A 24,234-nucleotide genomic window follows, 5' to 3' on the forward strand; every position below is an offset into this window, starting at 1 on the left:
CAACTGATCTGCCTTTCGGCCTTGGCACTACCTCCCAAACATCATTCGTCGTGATAGAACTATACTCTTCTACCATGGCATCTACCCACACTTGATGTTGTGCGACCTCCTAAAAGTTGGAAGGTTCTGTAACCTGAGCCATCAACGCTTGGTACCTGTCAGGTTGTCTGCGTTGTCTTTTGTTCGTCCTAGGAGTTCCAATAAACTCCTCTGCATCTCTCAATGTCTGACAAACCTCTCTGCTAGCTCGACCACTAGTCGTGGGAGGTTCAGCCAGCTCCTCCTCATCCTGCCTCTACTGCTCCATCTGTTGAGAACTCCCCGGATTTCCTACACCTAAGGAAATACTGGTACTAGTCACAATACTCGATCCTTGTGACTGTCCTCCTGCCTGTCCCACTGGTTGCCCCTATGGTTTCCCTTGTTGTTGGACCAAAGGAGCTTTTGCTGACTGATTTTGATCACCTGCAAGCATCTCACGAGATCTCCTGAAAGCTCGGTCCTCCATGAACTTCACGTCTCGCCTTACTACAATCTTCCTATTGCTAGGAATGTAGATTTTGTATGCCTTTGAGGTTTCGTTGTACCCAACGAAGAACCCCTTCTTTGTTGTCTGATCTAGTTTGGTACGTTTATCATCTGGCACGTGGCAATAAGCACTGCCAAAAATTCTAAAGTGGCTAACTTCTGGCTTCTTTCCTATGAAGACTCCTTTTGGCATTTTCTTCCCCAATGCTCTATGAGGAGTCCTATTCTGAATATATATTGCCATGTTACATGCCTCTGCCCATAGAAATCTGGGTAGATCCTGGTCATATAACATAGCCTTTGCAGCTCCAACAATGGTTCTGCTTTTCCGCTCTGCCACACCATTCTGCTATGGATTATATGGAGTTGTCAATCCTCTCTTGATGTCTTCTTTCGCACAGAAATTTGTGATGTCTTTATCAATATATTTTCCACCATTATCTGAGCGAAGCACCTTGATCTTCTTCCCTGTCGTGTTCTCCACGAGAGCTTTAAACTCTCTGAAACGATAGAAGACCTCATATTTGGTCTTTAAGAAGTAGATCCAGGTTTTCCTGGAATGGTCATCAATAAAGGTGACAAAATATTCGGCACCACTGAGAGCTCTAGTGGACATCGAGCCGCAAATATCTGAATGTATGGGTCCTAACACGCCATCGTCCCTAATGTCATTTGTTTGAAATACTTCCCTAGCATACTTCCCAAGTACGCATCCTCTGCACACATCATCGTGTATTGTTCGACGTTCTGGAACTCCTGTCACTGTTTCTCTGAGCATCTTGAGTACTCCATGGTGTAGATATCCCATTATCCTCTGCCATAACTCATTCAGCTCCTTCCCACTACTACTATCACTGCCTACTAGTGCCATTGGAGAATCAATCTATAACCAGTACAATTTTTTACTTCAAACTCCAATATGTCTTACCTTTTTCCAGCTTAGGTGTTTGACATACACTTTCTACCCCTCTCAGAAAAATCAAACTTTCCTCCAACAACTCGGCCACCTGGCAAAATATTGTGTTGCCCTTACAAACTTCAGCGTGTTGCACTTATTGAGCAGCGAAATTCCTTTCCTTCGATTTTCTGAGCTCTTCGGCTGATCAACTGTGCTATGATACCATGTGAAATTTTTATCTATTGCAGCACCTGGAAATTATTCTTCTAACTAAAAATTAAATTATGCAATTTATTTGATATGGCAAACAACAAATAAAATCACAACTGCAATTTTCACCATAAAAATACTGCGAAAAAAATAACATACTGAAAACTGAGAAATTCTAGCACACACACAAGAATTTTGACACAATTATTTTTGGACAATTGTCCCCGGAAAAACCCAAAGCAGGAAAATCGGTGCAACAAATGAGGGTTTTATTATTATTCTTCAACAGCGATTCTGAGTACAATAATTTAGATGTCTAACTAGCAATCTAATCTGAGGAAAATACAGGAAAAATTATTGTGAGAATTTTCTCTCACCCCACAGCTAATTTCTGCCACCGAAATTACCTCCCTTGCCTCTGCGTTGAGCCTCCTGAGTCCTGCATCACCCTCTGCGTAGTGCTTACGCTGGCCCTATGAGAATTCCGGCCTTCCTTCCTTTGCCTCTTCTGGGGATTGGAAACCTTCCTCCGAGAATGTTGCTACCCTCCTCTTCCACCTACTACTCACCCTTTGGCTCTATCTTCTCTACTGAGCTACTACTACTAATAAAATTGAACTGCCTGGGAAACTAAGTATCTGCACTAGTATATACTCTATCACCACATCAACCTTCTCTTATAATCCACTGTTGGAGCACCAACGGTCAAGATTAAAACTTAATCAATGGCTAGGATCATCTCTGGATCGATTTGTGTGAGTTTCTAGATGATTCTCACCATATCTCAATTAATATTGATTAATTAACGATATTCCCTAAGTTTAGACTTAATAAATATTTAAAAAGGGGTTAATCATCTAATTGAGACACTTCTAGGCGGAATTTCCAGAAACGGTCTCTAGGTTTTGGAGATCTCATGTAATCTAGCCTCTCCACCAAGTTTCATGTCTAGAACAAATCCGATGCTACAAAAACTAACATGTCTAACTTCTTCATCAAATCAGCCCAAGGACTTGACTAATAGAAAGTTATGACCAGCCCATGCATAGAAAATGAGAACTTATTTCCAACCCCTCTCCACTATTTCTTCATCGAGTGTTGGTGTTCGATTGTTCTTGGAGGGAGGGCAATGCGCTACCTCCACCCATTTGTAATGTATTTATCTGAAAAATTTGAGTAGATCCACATATTTCATTGGATTAAAATTCAGGGTTGACTGTCGTGTAATTTAAATCTTCATAATTAATTACAACCAAATAATACTAATTGTAGAGCAGTTCACAGTTGTCCCATACAAAAAAAAAAGTTAAACAACAACTAAAAGCACAATAAAGTGAAGAGTATGAACGATTATTTTTTAAAATAACTGCATTCCATTATAAACTTCACTTTCAAAATAAATGCAAAATAATTGTCACCCCAAGGGTTAGCTCAACTGATCAAGTCCCTGTTGTTAAGTACCTCACCAATCAGGAGGTCACAGGGTCAATTCTCGTCGACACCCTCGGGGTTAGGCCCTGCTAGTCTGGCCGACGGGCTTTAAAAGATTCCCTTCGGGGTTGATCTGCCCAGATTTTCCTATGGGAAAAAAAATGCAAAATAATTGTCATTATTACTCACCACTTTGAGGGAAGAGGAAGAAGGTGGAACAGAAAGCATGAGCTCCTCATTCCAAACAGGGTTTAAATTGCTCGCTATGACCCGTGTCTTCACTGTCTGAAAAATTAACCAAAAAAAATGAGAAGACAGCAAATCAATGAAATGGCCAGGTAATGTGTTCTAACATTTTTCTTTAATCCATTAAAGAAAGAATATCAAAGATAACTGGACATAACATTTCTCTTTAATAGAATAAAGAAATAATATCAAAAAGAAGTTAATAACTGACTTGCTTCCCAAGAGTCAGAATAACATAGGGATCACTGCTCAGCACATCCCGGACAGCTAATTTTGTTCCTTTCACAACTTTGACCTTTAGCAAACCCACAAATTCCGTCATACCAACCTGTTAGAGAAAGAAATTTATATCCACTGGTTAACAGTTAGGATTCTTCAAGCAACTTACAAGCAAAAGACCAGACTAGTTGACTTATTTTCTTACATCTTGGCATATCTTGCTTGAGAGTTTTTTCCCTAGTCCAGGGTTCAAGTTATTGCTAGAAGGCCTAGATTGAAAAGATGAGCTCATGTTTGAAGAAAAGGATGAGTTTAGATTTGATGAAACAGAAGAAGCGATTCGGAGGCTGGGCTTTAAAAACTCTTGCAGCTCATACTTCTGCCTGCAAAAGAAAATTCCCATTTAAGTTTGCTAAAAATTCGCTATTAGAATAGACATATATGATGTATGCACACATAAAAGTACCTGATAAAATATGACCGCTCTTCAGAAGATGCTTCTGGTCCAGGCTTTTGAGAAGTTTCAGGTAGAAAAGCTTCATATATTGCATTGGCAGCAGCATTTCCACCAACATCAACCATAGAATCAACTTCATCATCTGTCCAGTTGTCTAGAGTCACTGATAATACCTGGAATCATCAAGGTGCACCTCAGAGAGAGAAAAGGCTGTATCCAATCATCTACGAAAAGAAGGAAAGCTTTATGTTTAAACTTACATATTATGGCTTCAACATCATGACATAAGAATTGAAAATTTGAAGAAAAAACCTGCAAATAGATAGCTAGATTGCATATATGGCAATTGAAGGCTGAAAAACAGCAGTATCACATTGAGAAAAATAGTGAGTACTTTCTAAAATATATATTAAATTGCCTTGTATTGTATACAAGTTTATGTACACCAGAAGTAGCTTTATATATACAAAAGAAGGGTTGGAAACTTGGAGGGAGTGTTGAAGAAAATGGTACCAAGGAGGTGTTTCCTAGTGCATTTGCCTGAAACACTTTATAACACCTTTTTAGCAAGTCACTTTATGAGGTACTATGTACTATTTACTTTCTAGTCACTTTATGTTTTTAAGTTGAATTTATGTGGAGAAATAGTACAAAATACAAATATAACATTAAAGTGACTAGTGAGTTCATTAATGAGGGGGACTGCATGAAAATGGGTTCAAGTGAGGGAACGATCTCTAATCTCAACCTTTGATCAAAGGGGTTAGGATTCTCCAATCTTAATGAAGCTAAAAAGGGAGAAAAAGGGCTGAGAACTCATTCATTCTATATGTGCATTTGTGGAGAGAAGGAGAGGAGGTGAAGGAGAGAATGCTGTGAGAGCAGAGAGTTTTGCAAGAGGAAAACGATCTACAGCAACAAGAGTCACTAACACGCCCGAAATCCTAGGCAAACTCTGACAAACAGTCCAAGGCAAGTTCCAGTACTCGTTTCATGGAGAACAGGCCGCATTTATTAGGATCTCACTATAGCAGACTGGCAGGCTGAGACTCTAGCAGACTTGTGCGAATTTCACGGAGAGAAATTCACTGAAACAGTGACCAAAATTTCAAGACTGACAGAGCAGACCTGAGCACAATTTTCTAGGAGAAAAATCCGGACTGAGGGCATAATTTACAAGGGACATAAGCTGACTGTTTGGCACACAGACCAAATGAAAGTTGCTAAACTGTGGCTCGATTTCAGAGGGCAGAGTCTGCTCACTAAGGCACGAAAATCAAGGGGATAAGTTAAGCCTGTGGCACAATTTTCCAGTCAGCTAACTCTATCAGTTGTCCAGAATTCAAGGGACATAAGTAACCTTTGGAATTAAATCGCTGTGTGTAAATTTCCTAAGAAAGCAAATATAAATCTCTTTATCACTGGTTTTCCCCTTGTGGGTTTTTCCAGGGTCACTGTTTGACCAAAAGTGTCAAAACTTCTATGAATGCTTGTCCATTATTCTTATCAGCTGAAAAGTCAAAAAAAAAGGTAGATTAGTCCTGTAATGTTCCTTTAAATTTGCTTTGAGTTTATATATCAGCTTATCTTGTGGGGCTATGTGCATTAAACCAAATGCAAAGAAACTGAAACAAGGAGGGCTACAGGAAACCTTCAAATTTCTACATGGTATCAGAGCTATGAACCTACAGCAGTGAACCTTCAGCTGACAAGAAAACATTCCAGCAAGCAAACCTTCTGCTAAAACAGTGAACAGTAACCTAAAACCTGCCTTATATACCAGAGAACAGTGGTTGAGAGGGAGGAGTTTCACAGTCTTCAGTGATTGAGGAACTTGTGTTGGTTGTGGAATTCAGATGGCTACTGGTTTGAGGGTGGAAGATAGGCTGAGTGGGGCTGAAAATTTTGGCCCCTGGAAGGAGAGAATGATGTTGCTGCTTGAGGAAGTTGAGGTGTGGGATATTGTAGAGAAAGCAGTACAACCTCCTACAGATCCAGCTCAGTTGGTAGATTTCAACAAGCAGACTGTGAAGGCAAGCAGAATCATTCTTGATGCTACTAAAGACCATCTATTCCCTCATGTGGCAGGGAAGAAGTTTGGCTACGAGATGTGGGATTCCCTAGTCACACTTCACCAAAGCTCCAATGAGAATAGGAAAATGGTGTTGCATCGAAAGTTAAAAAACACTAAGATGACCAAGACTGACACTGTGACCTCATACCTCACCAAGGTCACACAGATGAGAGATGAGTTGGTTGCGGTGGTAGAGGCTATTTCTAAGGACCAATGGGTTACGATGGCATTGGATGGTTTTCCCAAGCAGTGGGATGGATTCCTAGATGGCATTGTTGCCAGAGAGCATTTTCCCGATTGGAGGAGGATGTGGGATGATTTCATCCAGGAGGAGACCATGAGGAGTGCCAAGAGTGGCAGCCAGTGTGGTGGGGTAGATGACGAGGAGAATGTTGCCCTCGCAAAGGACTCTTCTTTGGAAAGGAGAAGGCCAAAGAGAAGGACATGAGCAAACTGAAATGCTTTGCTTGCAGAAAGTTGGGTCACTATGCTGCTTAATGTCCTAACAAGAAGGAGAAGAAGAAGGGTGTTGCAGCTTCGACAGAGATGTATGAGCTTTCCACCAGGTTTGACACGAAGTTTGCCTTAGTGCTGAATCTTGCCACTAGTGTCACGTCTTTCGGTGTGTGGTTTGTAAACAGTGGAGCTCCCTACCATATGACTGGAGTGAGAGAGCACTTCACAAGTCTCAGAGGATGATATTGACTTGGAGGTTGTGTTTGGAGATAAATCCAAGGTCAGAGCAGCACGAGTGGGGACAGTATCCTTTCAAAGGGAGCTATTACCTTCTTTGAAAGTGACATGTTCTTTATGTCCTAGGGCTAAAGAAGAACTTGATTTCAGTCTCCAGTTTTGAGGACAGGGGATATGAAGTGGTGTTCCGAGGACGACAAGTGCTTATATTTCTCAGGAGATCCAGTATTACTTCTGTTAGAGTGATTGGAATTCGCAGTGGGGGGCTTTACAGGTTTATGTTTTAGCCTACCAGAGCCTTAGTTGCACAAACCAACAAAGTGAGTTGTGCAAGATATAGCACAGGAGGATGGCTCACTTGCACAATAGAGCATTCAGGATGTTGAGGGAGATGGTTACAGGTTTACCTGAGTTTAGCACTGAGCATCATGATGTGTGCAGGTAGTGTGCTTTGGGAAAGTACACTACGACACCTTTACCGCGCAATGACAATAGAGTAGCAGGTATTTTGGATTTGGTACACTTTGATGTGTGTGGTTCTACGTCTCATGTATAATTGAGCAGAAGTGAGTACTATGTGACTTTCATTGATGACTACTACAAGAAGACTTAGATTTTATTTCTAAATAACAAGGATCAAGTCTTCAAGAGGTTCCAAGAGTTTAAGGCTCTTGTGGAGAACCAGACAGGGAAGAAGATCAAGGTTTTGAGATTAGACAATGGGGGCAAGTATACCTCCAAGGAGATGAAGGAGTTTTGTAGTTGTGCGGGTGTCAGGAGGTAGTACATAGTGCCTTATAACCCCTAGCATAATGGGGTGGCGGAGAGGAAGAACGGGGTCATAGTGTAAGTAGCAACAATTATATTGCATGACCAGAGGTTACCTTTCTTTTTATGGGTTGAGACGTTTAACACTGCAGTGTCTCTACACAACACAGGCCCACATAGAGTCTTGGGGAGTAAGACTCCTGAGGGGGCTTTTTCTAGGAAGACGCCTGAGATTGCGCACATCAAGATTTTTGGGTGCCTTACATATTCACATGTCCCTAAGGAGAAGAGGACGAAGATAGAACCCACTGCAGAGGAGGGTATCTTTGTTGGTTACAGTGAGACAAACAAGGCCTACCACATATACATTCCTGCGCAGAGGAAAGTTGTCCTTAGGTGGGATGTAAGATTTGAGGAGAGGGCCTTGAGGAGGTCTATGGAAGTTGATCGGGTAGAGCAGCAAGGGGCCACACCACATGTATCAAGATCTTCACGCGATACACCAAGGTCAGGGGGATCACCAACTTCTGGGGTGACAAGTTCACAAAGTCCAGGATCATCGAGCACTGAATCCTAGAGTATAGGTTCACCACAGACCACAAGAGGGGCTTCCTCATCAGGAGGAGAGGCTCTAGGGGAGGATTTTCCCATACCAGTTGAGGAGGCCACTATAGGGAAGAGGAAGCCAAAATGGCTTCGTGAGACCCTGAAAGAAGTTGAGGAGACAATGGGGAGAGCCTAGTGGTCAATTAGGTAGAGAAAACCACTAGAGAGGTTGGCTAGCTATGTGGTGGATGTTGTGGACACTAAGCTAACTAGCTACAAGGAGGTCACCAGTCAGCAAATCTGGAGGGATGCCATGGTGGAGGAGTATACCTCCATCATGAAGAATGACTGTGTGGGAGAAAGTGTCGAGATCTAGTGAGAAGTCAATGGTGACTTCCAGGTAGCTTTGAAAGATCAAACATGCTACGGATGGCAACGCGCAAGTGTTCAAAGCTCGTTTTGTGGCATGGGGGTTCTCACAGGTAGAGAGAGTTGACTATGAGGAGACCTTCACACCAATTGCTCATTGTACCTCTATTAAAGCAGTGATCTCCATAGCAGCGAAGATGCACAGGAAGAAACACTAGATGGATGTGAAGACCGCCTTTCTCAATGGGGGTCATACAAGAAAAGGTGTACATTGAGCAACCACAAGGCATTGAGGTGAAAGGGAGATAGTCTAATGTGTGTAGGCTTAAGAAAGCCTTATATGGAATGAAGCAGGTGTCAAGAGCATGGTATGAGAGGATTGATGCCTACTTGCAGTAGATGGGTTACTAGAAGAGTGATGCAAATCCAAACCTATATTTCATCATGGTTGGTGACAATCCACTCATTCGGGCTCTGTATGTGGATGATTTGTTTATTACAAGAGAGGAGAGACTCATTCAGCATTATAAGAGGGGCCTTGCTTTAGAGTTTGACATGACCGATATGGATTGATGCATTACTTTTTGGGGTTGGAAGTTTGGCAGGAGGATGGGCATATCATCGTGGGCCAGGGAAGATATGCAGGAGACATATTGAGGAGATTTTGTATGGAGGATTGCATGCCTATGGCTACTCCGATGATCACCAATTAGAAGAATCTACATGCTTCAGATTCTGAATTGGCGAACCCCACTTTGTATCATGTCACTTGATCAGTTAGTTGATGTATTTGGTCAACACTAGACCGAATATATGTTTTGCAGTCAATATATTGAGTCAGTTTATGATGGAGCCCTGGAGAGTGCACTGGGTGGTTTTGAAACATGTGTTGCAGTACCTATAGGGCACAGTGGACTATGGTCTAGACTATATCCAGGGAGACGGAGTCAAGTTGACAGGTTGTATAGACTCAGACTAGGCAAGCAAAGCTAGTGACCAAAAGAGTACTTCAAGATGTCGTTTTATGTGGGGTTCGACAATGGTGTCATGGTTCAGCAAGAAGCAGAGATCAGTGGTATGATCTCAGCAAAAGTTGAGTATATTATAGCTATTCAAGCCAGTTGCAAGGCTATTTGGCTTTGCAAAATGATGTGTGGCTTATTTGGTCAGAGGCTAAGACCAACTACAATATATTTTGATAATTAGAGTTGCATTAAACTCACAAAGAATCCAATCTTTCAGAACCGGTCAAAGCACATAGAGATCAAGTACAGTTTCATCATGGATTGCATTCAGAGAGGAGCAGTGAGGCTTGAGTAGATATCCACTAAGGAGCAAGTTGCAGATATTCTCACCAAGTCATTGCCAAGGGGAAAGCATGTGTATTTTAGAGATAAGTTGCGAGTGGTAAGGGAGTGTTGAAGAAAAAGGTACCAAGGAGGTGTTTCCTAGTGCATTTTCCTTTTCGCCTAGGGAAACACTTTATAATACATTTTCAGCAAGTGACTTTATGTGTTAAAATAAAGTCATGTTATAAAGTCACTTTATGACGTATTATGTACTAAGTACTTTCTAATATTAAAGTCACTTTATGTTTTTAAGTTGACTTTATGTGGAGAAAAGGTACAAGGTACAAATATCACATTAAAGTGACTAGGGAGTTCATTAATGAGGGGGATCACATGAAAAAGGGGGTCAAGTGAGGGAAAGATCTCCACCATTGATCTAGAGGATTGAGATCTAATCTCAACCCTTGATCAAAAGGGTTAGGGTTCTCCTATCTTAATGAAGCTAAAAAGGGAGAAAAAAGGTTGAGAGCTCATTCAATTAGGGTTCTCCCATCTTAATGAAGCTAAAATGGGAGAAAAAAAGCTGAGAGTTCATGCATTCTACATGTGCATTTGTGAAAAGGAGAGGAGTTGAAGAAGAAGAGATTGTTGTGAGAGCAGATAGTTTTGCTGGAGAAAATCAATCTACAGCAAGGAGAGTCACCAACATGACCAAAATCCTAGGCAAACTCTAGCATGCATTCCAAGCAAGTTCCAGCACTGGTTTCAAGGAGAACAGACCACATTTATTAGGGTCTGACTATAAAGACTGATGGGGTGAGATTCTAGCAGACCTGTGCAAATTCCAAGGAGAGAAATTTGCTGAAACAGTGACATGAATTTCAAGACTGACAATGCAGACCTGGGCACAATTCTCTAAGAGAAAAATCTAAGACTGAGGACATGATTTTCGAGCGACATAAGCTAACTGTTTGGCACGCAGACAAAAGGAAAGTTGCTAAACTATGGCTCGATTTCAAAGGGAAAAGTTTTCTCACTAAGGCATGAAAATCGAGGGGATAAGTTCAACCTGTGGCACAAATTTTCCAGTCAGCCAATTCTATCAGTTGTCCAGAATTCAAGGGAGATAAGTAACCTTTGAAATTAAATTGTTGTGTGTAAATTTCCTGAGAAAGCAAATAAAAATCTCCTTATTACTAGTTTTCCCCTTGTGGGTATTTCCAGGGTCACTATTTGACCAAAAATAAGTGTGTCAAAACTTCTACGAATGCTTGTATATTTTCATTATCAGCTAAAAATTCAAAAAAAAGGGTAGATTAGTCCTGTATTGTTCATTTAAATTTGCTTTTGAGTTTATATATCAACTTAACTTGTGGGGTTGTGGGCATTAAAACAAATTCAAAGAAACTGAAACAAGGGAGGGCTACAGGAAACCTTCAAATTTCTACAAATATTAGAAAAACTTACTGTAATAACATGTTAGAAAATAAAGAGCACGAGCCGTAATCATTAACCATCTAACAATCTTCTATGAGTATGCACTCTAAATATAATGAAATCAAGGAAAATAAAAAGCAACGCGAGCAACAAGATGTATAGTAGTAAAAGCCCTGCAATGTGTAGAGCAAACATCAAATGTCACAGAGGTATCACTTTATTACTCTCCAAAAGATTGTTATAATAATTCTCCAAGACTCCTTGAAACAAAACACATCTACTATAATCAATATTGCTTTATTGATCATCAAGCCTTGTTGGAATAAGCTTCCAAGGGTCCTCAAGCATAGATCCCACAATGTTCCACTACAATGGATGATTAAAGACCTCATTAGCTCCATTTAATATATAGACCTCTATACTGAGAAGACAACTCGACATAATGAATGTGGGATGAGATTACGTACATAACAATAATAATAATAATAATAATGATAATAATAAGTATAACTAATAATTATGAAAAGACATGTCTATTAGTTGGGACATGACTATTCATGAAAGGGCATCCCACCTAGTATTTATAAGGGGCCCTCACTTGTAACCAAACAATATTATTTACACACACACACACCCACATAATTTTATCCTAAATGGATACTTTTATATTCCAAGTCTTTTGGTTATTCTATCCATGAATCAGGATTAGCTATCATATTTGATATCAAAGCCACATATGATACCGACCCTTGGCCATTATACATGTTACCCATCAAAGTGGGTGACCTTATGTGAAAAAAATGTTCTCACATCCCTTGGCCATTATACATGTTACCAATCAAAGTGGGTGACCCTATGGGAGAAAAATGTTCTCACATCCAACCGGTCAGCCATGCAGCCCGTAACAGCCACCACTAGCTAATGACATGCCATTTTTACCGCCACCACCTGCATTAATCATATGCCTTCTCACCCATCTGACAAGAGCAAATAGACGAAGTAGGGCTTCCGATCAAAAGGTACTTTATTCATTTTGCTCTGGGTTCTTATGCTTGTTTGTATTTGTGCTTTTGATATGGATTATGGGGTGACCTGGAAAGAGAAGGGGTTTTGACCGTGATTTTGTTTCCTCACCTTCAATGGAGATTTCATCGTCAATCCTAGTCCAGTTAGACCTCTCCTAGTGGCCTAATGGGTATAGGAGGGGCACTACTCGAGAAGCCTCGATTGAGATAGTGTGTTCCATCTATCCCTATTCCATACTTACCACTTTCCATCTTACATTACAAGCCCATATTCCACCGCCATTCTTCAAGCTCAACTAACCATTGGATATCTAGGATTTGGCACCCATACATCCACATACCTAGGTAGGGATTGGAAATTTTCTCTGGGAGGTTGATGCAACTAAAAGAAAAGGAAAAAGCATATTATGGCCACAATATAAAATAAAAGAATATCAAAATGCAAAAGATGGTCGGGACATACACATTAGAATGTGGGCAAAAGCCTAGCATGAGCTCTATCTCACTCATCATGGTCATCACCTAATCCCTGTGCACATTTTTCTCATATACATCATAAAAGGAACCCTTGCATGTCCCAACCCCAATGGGCAATGAGTTTCCTCATCATTAAGGGGTAATGCAACTGCTACACATCATACAAAGCAAGCTCTAACCCTTTGAGCCATGAGTAGTAATACAAAGAAAAATCAAGCAAAAGTAAAAAGCGCACAAGAGGAGTGGAAAAACAAAGGTCGAGTTGGTAACTCATGCATCCACAATTTCTCCCTCTTCACATCTATACACTCCAAATGTGAATCCCCATCATGTCGGTCCCTTTGACCATGGCACTTGACCAAGAAGTCTTCTCCCTTCGTACCATCATTGTTCACAAACACCTATCGATTGAAGGGGGGATTGAAGAAATGTTACTTCCCCTTGGGGGTTGGAAACACCAAATAGGGTTGTCCTAGCTATGATTTGGAGAACCTGACTTGTATCAACCTTGTGATAAAGTTGTGATATGAACTCATACTTCAACTTTAATATATATATATTTGAAGTTTCCAGCTGTCCATATTTTCAATTTTGTGTACTTGCAGATTGGATCTCCAGTTTATGGTATCTTCATGATTGAGTATATTTCAGCCACTGTTATTCAGCCACATATAACTGAATAAGTTAAATGAGCAGATTTTCTGCTGTTATAAGACATTTTAGATCTGTTAAATGCGTTGAAAAGTTTACCCTGAGTGCTGTAACATTTTAGTAATGAAGACTTTTTCAATGTTTATTTCCTTCCGCTGCCTGATGAGTTGGGTTAGCTATTAGTGAAATATTAGGTGCTGTTATAAAGTATTTCAAATTCAGCCCTAACGCTGAAAATTTACAGGAAATAGAACCATGAAACCTCAAGTAAATGAAATTTCAAAATTTACATTAAAAGTCTTATTTCTAAAATTTCAACACAACACTCCTCCAAGGCAAGCCATCCTTCAAGCAAGCCACCTGCTCTCCATGAAGAATGCCAGCAAGCTGTCTAGGTGTTCAATGCTCCAAGGAAAAGTGTCAAAGAAGCATTCACACAACAAGGTCTAGCAATCAACGAGCAAGCCACCTCACATGTGTAGCCCATCATGGCAAAATCAAGAGTCGTCCATACACCATGCACCACACATCACATAAAGCACCCCCAAGCATGGTGTAAGGACTTTCAGAGTAACCACAAAAGCTACCACCCATAGATATTTCTATCTCATCAAATACTATTCTGCAGCATTTCTAATCATGTTTCCCTCATTCTCTTGTTTTGTACTATTCCAAATCATCACTATCTCCTCTCTTAAGCTAGAGATGGCAAAGGAGAACAGGTAGCGAGATTGGGATACATAGACATGGGGATTCATAAAGCTTAAGTTAATATGCAGATCCTTGTATCAACACTTCAACTGCTATTGATCTATGTTTGATAAGTGCGTCAGTACGTATACATGGAGGAATTTCTCGGGTTATATATGAAACTTCTTCACCCTCTTCATGTTATCACCTAATTTTAGAACTATACCACAATGATCCAAACAGAACCATTTTCATGGAAATCTGCCAGAAGTAGCTATAGTTTGATTTGGTCCAAAATTTCCTGTATGAGAACTTGTTACATCCCATTTTGAAACTTGAAAAGTTGTCTCTAGTGTAATGCCCAAAAACAAGTCTGAATTCAGGTTAATAACTCCCTCTTAGATCCGTCACAAAGATAATAAGCTTTAATTGCAAACCTGAAAGGAAGAGACAGATTGTTAAAACACTGCAAATAGCATATTGCTATGCGACCGGATGAAATTCCACCTTTTGTTGCTGTATGAACAATCCATAAGAATTTACATATCACATTTCTAATGCAAAACCCCTGCAAAGTACACATTGCTAGCCAGAGAGTGGAAGGCCTTGTAGAGCCCTAACACTTGACTAGAAGTTAGTTCAAAGTGCAACAGAATTTGGAGCGGAACCAAGCTTTTGCAAACATTATGTAAAATGGGCCAGCATTCAGTTTGAAGCAAAGGATGTATCCAAAAATGTGAGTTCAAATGAAGGAATTAAATGCTATTAATGTGAATGCGTGTAAATAAGTAGATAAAAATGAACTTATGACTTGTGATTATTCGACCTAATATTTGTGTTTTAATGAAGATGATATTGATCAATTCATGTTTAGTGTGAGGTGTGACCTAATTTCATACATAAGTCATTATCAAAAGGAGTCCACAAATTCTATGCTCTCTTATGTTCTGTGCATATTTATGACAATAAGTCCACACCAAACAGGCTAATTAGGTCACACCTAATTAGCAAATAAGGAATAAGGAATGATAAAACTCTCAACATGGAGCAATGGTAGTGCAGATTGTGATATTGATCTAATTAGCAAATCTCAGTTAATCCCAATACCTCTTTGCAAAACAAGTGCAGGCCTTTATTCAAGGGGCAGATTTGAAGATTTCAATGAAGAAACAGACATGAAGAACCCCTTAAACAAATACCTTTGATATATGCACCCCAAGACTTCGATGCACACCTGAGCACTTTATGCATATGAAAACTCCAATATTTGCTGATCTGAGATTGAACAAAAGCACAATAGTCAGAACAACATTTCCACTTACAAAAAATACATCCAAGGTTTATCTAGATTCACAAGCATCATAAGAGACAATACCAACTATCAAAGTAACATGAAATGCAAGGGTGGACCATGTGCACGTGTTGTAAATAGTGGCATGCGTGACACACTCCCCTAGCATGTTGGACATGCACTTGGCATGTGTCCTTTACAGTACACGTGCCAAACTCCTGTCCAACACCCTGCCCTATCGTGTTCAGACGTGTCAAAGACCTAGAGCACCAAAACAGCTCAAAAAATTCACTAAAATTAGAAAAACACATGCAATGTGTCCTGACATGTCAATAAATGTATCCCAATATGTGAATGGCGTAGTTCTATTTACCTAACATTCCAAAATTTGCATCTTCATATTTTATTTTTGTAATGGTAATTCTCTCTCTCTGTATCTTTTATTTTTGTAATGGTAATCCTCTCTCTCTCTGTATCTTTTATTTTTGTAATGGTAATTCTCTCTCTCTATCTCTGTATATATAAAATGTGCTCCTATGTCGTGTTTTCACTGTTCAACTTCAGGGATCTACATGTCCCATCTCAGACACAAGAATCCACATGTCCCTGTGTTGCATTGTCAAGGATATATGTGCCCCGTGTCAGACACTCAAATCCATGTGTCCTTGTGTCTCAATGTCATCTGACCTAGAAAATCATGTGAATTATGTGGAAAGCCTTTGAGACCCAGGAGGCTGTTACAAAAATTAAGATGGTCAATACATTCATCAGTGATCACCATCATCAGAACAGGGAGAAGAGCTGTGTGCAATGATCACAAAGAAATCAAAAAGGTGAAGGCCAAGATAATTCTGCAGTAAATTCCTTAAATGGCAAAGAACCTAACAATATTTTCACCTATAAAGATTACAGAAGATAAATTAAAAGAATGCATCTGACAACTGGGAGAAAATTAAACATTAGTTCAGAAATTTAATAACAAAATTTTTGAACTCCGAGCTGTTCTGAGGGAAGATGCACAATTATCCATCTAGACATAAAACATCTCCACTGAAATTGAACAAGCTGTTGGAAATAATACTGAGAGGGGGGGTGAATCAGTATTATTCAAGTCAAAAATCTTTTTCTTTTCATACTCAAATTTATATACGCTAATTCAACGAAGGTAACCCACGTGTACACACAACCGTGTTTAAGGAAACCAGCGTATATGCAGCAAGCTTATGATTCAGTTAATTCATCATATGTTGATTTTTAATCTGTGCATCAGTACTTTATTAAACATTAAACAGTAACCATGTGCAGTTAATAACAGAATGAACCATCACACATAAGCAACACACATGAACACCAAGATTTAAGGTGGAAACCCAATGTGGGTGAAAACCACCTGTTGCTGTCATCTCTGTCTTCTTTTAATAATAAGAAAATATGTTTACAACATTGTACTAGTGCAGACTCATACCAGTATGCAGGCTTCTACCTGCAAAAGGTTACTACCTTCTCTCATTCTCCAACTTCTATTGGAAGGGAGCTACAACCCCTAGCTCTTGTACTAGCCGATATGTTTATGTTTACTAGTACGTAGGCGCTGACCTACAGAAGGCTACAACCTTCTCTCTTCCTCCAGGGACCACGTTTCATAAATTTTCAGACTGGATGCTCCTAGTACACAACAATACACATGAAGGCCTTGTTTCATCTAATTTTCATATTGGACCCATTATCAACATTGAAGCTCAAAATCAATCACCACTGCACTACAACCATCAAATACGTCTGCATCAACCAATCACTGAAACTCAATCATCACTCTCTGAATCACTAACAAAGCTTTTTGAGGAAAGAGGCAATGTAACGAATAAAATATATAAATAATATAAATATAATGTAAAAGATAATAATCATAAATAATAGTTAGTTAAACTAGTAATTAGGTTGAAGAGGCATGTCTAATAGGACATGACTCTTCATGAAGAGACACTTGCTTGGTATATAAGCAAGCCTCTCGTTCTCATTTGTAAATCATTCATTCTTATTCATTCACTTTAATATATAATAATTGTATCCTCATGGATATATTTTTATCCCAAGTCTTTTGGAGTAATTAATCTGTAGAAGGAACTTTGTTCGCTTCATTTGGTATCAGAGCAGTTCGGTCCTCTAGGTTGTTTGACCTGTGCACAAAGCTCATTCTCCGATCCAAGTCTTTGACTATCAAAATTCGTCAACCTTGTTGCCGTAGTAATTGAAGCATTTTACTCAATATTTGAGAGTGTCTCCTTTTCTCCGTTTTTCTAGCCCTTTGGCCATATAAAAAAAAAATTAACCAAAAAAGAAAAAAAATATATAAGTAAATAAATTTAAAAAAGAAGAAGAAAAAAAGTAAAAGAAAAAACAAAACGGATAAAAATCTCATACCAAGTATATTTAAAACTTTTTACGTGGAGAAGCCCGTGTTTTTAAAAACAACCCATGGAAACAACCCATGGTAATTGCCCACGGTATTTTAAAAAGTTAAAAGAAAAAAAAAACAAAAACAAAAAACAAAAGGAATACGTTTTACTTTTTACGTGGAGAACATTTTAACGGAGGTTTTAAAAACAACCCATGGTAATAGCCCATGGTATTTTAAAAGTTAAAGAAAAAACAAGGATATAAAAGCTCTTACGTGAAAGGTAAATATTACTTTTTATAGGATGTTTTAAAAACAACCCATGGTATTTTAAAAGTAAAAGATATTTTGATAACATTGGAGAAAAAAGGTATGATCTAAATAATTTTAATTGTTCAAATCTAAAGATTGTGACTGTACCAAGAGTCACGTCTCATCCAAATTTTCTGAGAAAAAATTATTATTATAATTATAAAAAAGGATACTATATAAGCCTTATATAGTTACATATAAAAGGAAAAGTGGGTTTCAAAAAAGTATATATAAATTTTATATAATTATAATTTTATAATATATATATATATTAAAATTATATAATATATATAATTTATAATTATATAGATTAAAAAAAAAAATTATTATATAAAATTCTTATTAAAAGAGTGAACAAAAGAAGAAGAAGAAGAAGAGAATATTTGAAATATATATAAATATATATATTAATATTAGATTTTTAAAAGAGAGAAGTAAATTTAAAAAATAAAAAATAAATAAAAATAAATATGGAATCCCTGAGTTGGGAACAAAAACAATCAATCGCAATAGATATAGAACAATTAATTACAAGAATGGAGCGACGGGCTGAGGAGAGAAAGAGAATGAATTCCTTTTTCGATTCTCTATATCCATCATCACTGCCACAGAATGATGTTATCCAATGTACCGAGAAAGTGTAGTTAAAAGATCAAGAGAATGACAAAATACCCAAAATACAACAAAGCAAGGAAGTGTTAGAATGCGAACATAACAATCTTGTGGATATACATTACAAAGAAATAATGGAAAAGGATGAAGAAATTTCTCGTCTCAAGGACCACGTCGAAAAATCACTGGCACAAGTGAAGAAGACTAAAGTCTCATAAAAAGAACTCAAGCAGCATTTATCAGAACAAGAAGAGGAAAATTTGCGTTTAAAGAACATTAATAAAAATTTATTAGAACAAATCAGAGATCTAAAAGATGAAAAACTTAAAATTCAAAACACTGAAAATAAGGTTGATGAATCAAAAACCAAAGAACTTTTATGTTTGAGAAACCATAATCAAAGTTTTCTCAATCAAACTAAGAAACTTAAGGAGGATAAGAAAGCATTAAAAGATAAGTTGGAACAAGTCACTCAAGTAGAAGTATCAGAATCTCCAGTCGCAACCGTTCAAGTTGAAAATAAGGGAACGAATACCGACCCCGTGAATATGACAACTCAAGAAGACAAGTCAGTTGAAGAAACGACACACGTAGATGTTGCAGTTCAGATAATAGACATCCCAAGTGAATGTTCCATAACCAATTCAACAACATCTTCGCCAGAAGAAAATCTAAAAACTTTATATCGACATCCAAATCATGAGAGTAGACAACTCAACCATGCTACGTATCAGGACCATTCAGACCAGAAACAACAAATTGATGTTCCAGATAATAGTGATGTAACCTCAATCCCGTCTTATGCTAACAAGTCGTTACAAAATTCCAGTGATCAGAATATTACACAGAATATTAATCTAGGATGGTCTGACCCCTTCTCAGTGCGACAATTTTGTTTGTCTCTAAGAAGATCATATTAGCTTGTATCGACGAAGATGACTGTTCCAAGATAGAAAGACGCTCGAAGCCGAAAAAAGATCAAGCCTTTTGTCATCAACAAGCTTTGAGGACAAAGCTTTTTGAGGAAAGAGGCAATGTAATGAATAAAATATATAAATAATATAAATATAATGTAAAAGATAATAATCATAAATAATAGTTAGTTAAACTACTAATTAGGTTGAAGAGACATGTCTAATAGGACATGACTCTTCATGAAGAGACACTTGCTTGGTATATAAGCAAGCCTCTCATTCTCATTTGTAAATCATTCATTCTTATTCATTCACTTTAATATATAATAATTGTATCCTCATGGATATATTTTTATCCCAAGTCTTTTGGAGTAATTAATCTGTAGAAGGAACTTTGCTCACTTCAACCTCTGACACAACCGAATCAACCATTCATTCATACTTAATCAACTTCAACAAATCCACTGGAACAAATAGATCACTATAACCAATAAACAAATCTGAACCCAGAACACTTGCATCATCATTCAGAACCAGCTATAATCTCAAAACCATGCATCAGAGTGTATACGCAACTTGGACGAGCCGAACTGGCGTGTATACGCAACTTCATCAAAGCGAACCAGCGTATAAATCTGCAAATACTTACTTATAACTTAGTTGCACTTCCCGACTTCAAACATATCCAGATCATCACATATAAAGGATAAAACATGTGTTAGCAATCAGATCTAGCCCATCAGATCACATAATGATAAGTCATTATGATCCTGATCTATCATTAGATTTCATCCATCATCACTAAAGCAAATCACAATCAATCAATCTGAACATTCAGAATACTGTCATCAAACTGTAGTCACCAGAGCGCAGAGCAGAACCTAGAATTATGCAACAACAATCAAATCCACCTGTAACTTCAAATATCATATTACATAATGTATACGCTACTTAGATGTGTTGAACTAGCGTGTATACGCACTTTTATCAAAGCCAACCAGCGTATATGTTTGTAAATATTAATTCATAATTTTGCAGCTATTCTAGACTTCAGTCATACCCAGATCATAACATTTACAAAACAACACATGCGTCAGTATTCAGATCTAGAATAAACCATATAAAGATAATTCATTTCAAGCCTTAAGATCCTGATCCATCATTAGATCTTATCCTCCATCAACCGCTAAGGTTCATCCTTGGTTCAGATCAAACAAAGCACCATAAGCCGATAACCTGCATATTGGATCTCACACTTCATCAGATATTCAATTACTTGCTCATCTTGGCCTAATGATCTTCTCCTCCTTTTATAGTTTTAGGCCTTTCTCAATACCATGGACCAAAACCACTTAGGACCAATACCTTGGACCAAATACCTAGGGTCAATACCTCGGACCAGATACCTTGGACCAATACCATGGATCAAAATACCATGGACCAAATACTTTGGACCAAAAACTTAGTTTTCCAAGGTATACGCGTTTTTCCTTCTATGAAAGTGTTTGTGCACGTATACGCTACTTGTGGTCAGTGAACCTACGTGTATACGCACCTTGGTCAAGGTGAACCTGCGTATACCTCTCTTTCTTCATTCTGTGTAGACTAATCTGTAATTCTTTGTTGTTAACTTGTTGCACTGTGAACTATCATTTGAGAGAGTTGCCATTACTTCTGAATTGATTCTTGCATTTTGTCACATCTGTAAACACACTTGTCATGCATTCTGTTACATCTAATATCTCTTCTGTAGATTCATCTAGTTACCATATACAAGTGAGTTGTTCTGCTACAAGTGGGTTGCCATCAAGTACAACACATGCATCATAATGCCAACAATCTCCCCTTTTGGACTTGATGGCAACCATGTTGGTGTTGATTACTGCAAGCTGTAGGAACTGTTAGAGATAATAAGCAACACCAAAATACTCTCCCCCTTTGACATCAAGGGCAAAGGGGCGGACCAAGATATTCTCCCCCTTTGATATCAAGGACAACGGGCTGACCAAACAGAGGACTTTCAAATCTGAACAGTTGAATATAAACATTGATCATGCTCCCCCTAAGCACATGTTGAATTCTCTGATTAAACTCCCCCTTTGTACATGCTGAGATGCACTATATCATCCATGCTCCCCTTGAGCATATGCAGAGTCTGCAAATATGACATGACTATAACTCAGCTAAGTGACTTTGACCTTCCTATCACAAATGACTCGTACATATATCAATCTCCCAACCAAGTGGGGATATATCGAATTTGACTCATCCTCCCAACCAAGTGGGGACATACCAATTGTTTATAACAGAAATATAATTACATCATCCATCCCATGCAAAGTGGGGATACAAATTACATCATATGACCAAATCAAAAGACAAATTATTACATCATGGGTCTTTATATGACATTTATAACAGAGACCAAATATCTAAACAAGACCATGACAGTCATCAGCAACTATCATACACCATGTATGATTTGCACCATAAGCATCTGTCAACAGCATCCAGACCTGTAACCTGTATATGTCCATCATTAGTTCCCAAGATATGACAGTGTAAATATCTTCAACCTGTGACAAAGTATGTCTGCATATATCAACTCATCCTCTTGAGCTCATCAAGATCTACTTGCTTCGTTTCCTTAGAAAAAAGAGCCTTATCATAACGTAAGCATATGTCATATCTCCAAGCGGTAGCACAAAATCATTCACATCATATCATATGTATGTGAAAACACCATAGACATCATCCATGATCATAACATCATTATGCATGATCTTTCCACAAGAACCTTCACTATATCATCACTAGGGAACATCCCACATCTGATAAGCATCAACCATGATAATCAACATATGTGAGTATCAACCTATCATCATAAAGTAAGAACTCATCATCATTATGTGACTAAGTAAGCCATGTCTTCGAATATTCATGTCTTCAAATAGCTATGTCTTCATGAGAACTGCAATAACCCCATTCTCTTGGCCAACCAACAATATTTATCAATATGCAACTTAAGTAATCATTCATGTATCCAACATAATGTGTATCCATCAAAGAGATAGCAATATGTATCTAGCAAACCGTGAGCTCATGGTCATTTGTCAAGATTTCTTGATATCATCAACAGCGACAATCCTCAACCATGTGAAAGCCAAGAACTATAGGAATCCTAGATCATATTTGCACCATATGAACTTTATGCATCTTTGAAGGCATGATGACAACAACATAAAAGAAATAAGTGGCTCATCATCAAATAATGAAGTTGTGTACTCAAGCTTTGTACTTCTCCTTGTCCTTATGAAGATCACCATGTAAGCAACATATATGTACTGTATACATCATCAAAAAGTCATCCATAAATCTGATCTGAATAACAACTATGTAACCCCAATGAATACAAGTATCATCCGAGATTTCATCATGGGCAACTCATAATCGTCACATAGCAAGATGTATCATTTAAACACTTTAGCCACATAAGCATCATCATCATTGATTAGGTACCAAAGACTTCTAAACATAATGCCAACAATGCTTTATTAGAAGCATAGCATGTTCTCCCCCTGAACTTGTTTCACCTGTTCACTGTCAGATCTGATCATTGCATATATCAGTAAGAAGTATCAAGGCATCATCATCAACCAGATATACATCAAGTTATCAACAACTTGTGAGGATCAAAAACAGTTCACAGACTATAGCATAGTTTTAAAATTCGGCCGAATCGAATCTGAAACGGCCGAGTTGATCCGAGTCATTGAAGAATTTTATGACTCGACAGAAAAACCAGTTCGGGAGGCCGAGTCATGACTGACTCGGCCGAGTTATTGCATGACTCGGCCGAGTCAATCATGACTCGGTCAACCTGGCCGTTTCCACATCTACTCGGCCGAGTCATTAAATCTAGCCAGTCCCCACAAAAAACAGTGATTTTTCTAAAAAAAAATTGAACTTTTTAACATTTAGTTGATTGTTGGGGACTCCAAGGTGTTTTCTAAATTGGTTAAGTGCTATTTGGGGTCCATTCACCTCTCCTAGTATTGATATGCTACTCAAATTTCATGGTAATGTTAAATTCTTAAAGTAAAAGTGACATTCTCCTTAATCTTCATTTTCATCCTTTTACTTAAATTTTTAACATTACCATGAAATGACTTAGGATGTTTGAGAGTGGTTCCGGCCTCATTGGATTTCATATGGAGAAAGTAGAATTTTAGATTTCATTCAAAATTCCATTGAATTTTGCCCTGTATTAGGGTATGGAACTCGTATTTAACCAAGAGCACCAATCCCTCTTTGTACCTTGATGTTAGTGACATTGGTTATCGAACTTCTCCAGGATTCGCTCCCAAACCAGGAGCTTCTGAAAATGTCGCTCCAGCTCCCGTTTTCGCTCTTGCTCCCCACTTTCGCTGCCGCTCCCAAGTAACACTGAGCCATATGATGTTGGAAACTCTAGCAGTAGCCAGTAGTACTGGTCACAGAGTTTTGTTGTAGAGGCCATTTATAGCCTCCTTGGTTATTTGTTTTTGTTTTGATCTCTATATCATCATCGTGTATGTATTGGACAATGCACTGGGTGCCATTTTGATATAATGGATATATTCATGAGCCTACTTTGATAATATGTTGTCTTCTATCTATATTCTAATGCTGTGTGTTTGGAAACATGAATGAAAATCTTTAA

At 38.3% G+C, this 24,234-nt stretch overlaps 1 protein-coding gene across 1 annotated transcript in view; it reads right to left on the reverse strand.

Moving 5' to 3' along the window:
* LOC149226318 (putative ADP-ribosylation factor GTPase-activating protein AGD13) overlaps nucleotides 1-24,234 on the reverse strand; it is a 117,992-nt gene that overhangs the window by 43,611 nt on the left and 50,147 nt on the right. The window contains exons 6-10 of the mRNA XM_089377465.1: nucleotides 15,208-15,283; nucleotides 3,999-4,162; nucleotides 3,738-3,915; nucleotides 3,525-3,641; nucleotides 3,257-3,352 (exon numbers count right to left, since the gene is read on the reverse strand). Of these exons, the coding sequence (XP_089233591.1) occupies nucleotides 3,257-3,352; nucleotides 3,525-3,641; nucleotides 3,738-3,915; nucleotides 3,999-4,162; nucleotides 15,208-15,283 (631 nt within the window). The remainder of the gene's footprint in view (nucleotides 1-3,256; nucleotides 3,353-3,524; nucleotides 3,642-3,737; nucleotides 3,916-3,998; nucleotides 4,163-15,207; nucleotides 15,284-24,234) is intronic.

This window comes from Pinus tabuliformis, chromosome J, assembly GCF_031772625.1.
Source record: "Pinus tabuliformis cultivar Carrire ecotype Pingquan chromosome J, CPIR1, whole genome shotgun sequence".
Lineage (NCBI taxonomy): Eukaryota > Viridiplantae > Streptophyta > Pinopsida > Pinales > Pinaceae > Pinus > Pinus tabuliformis.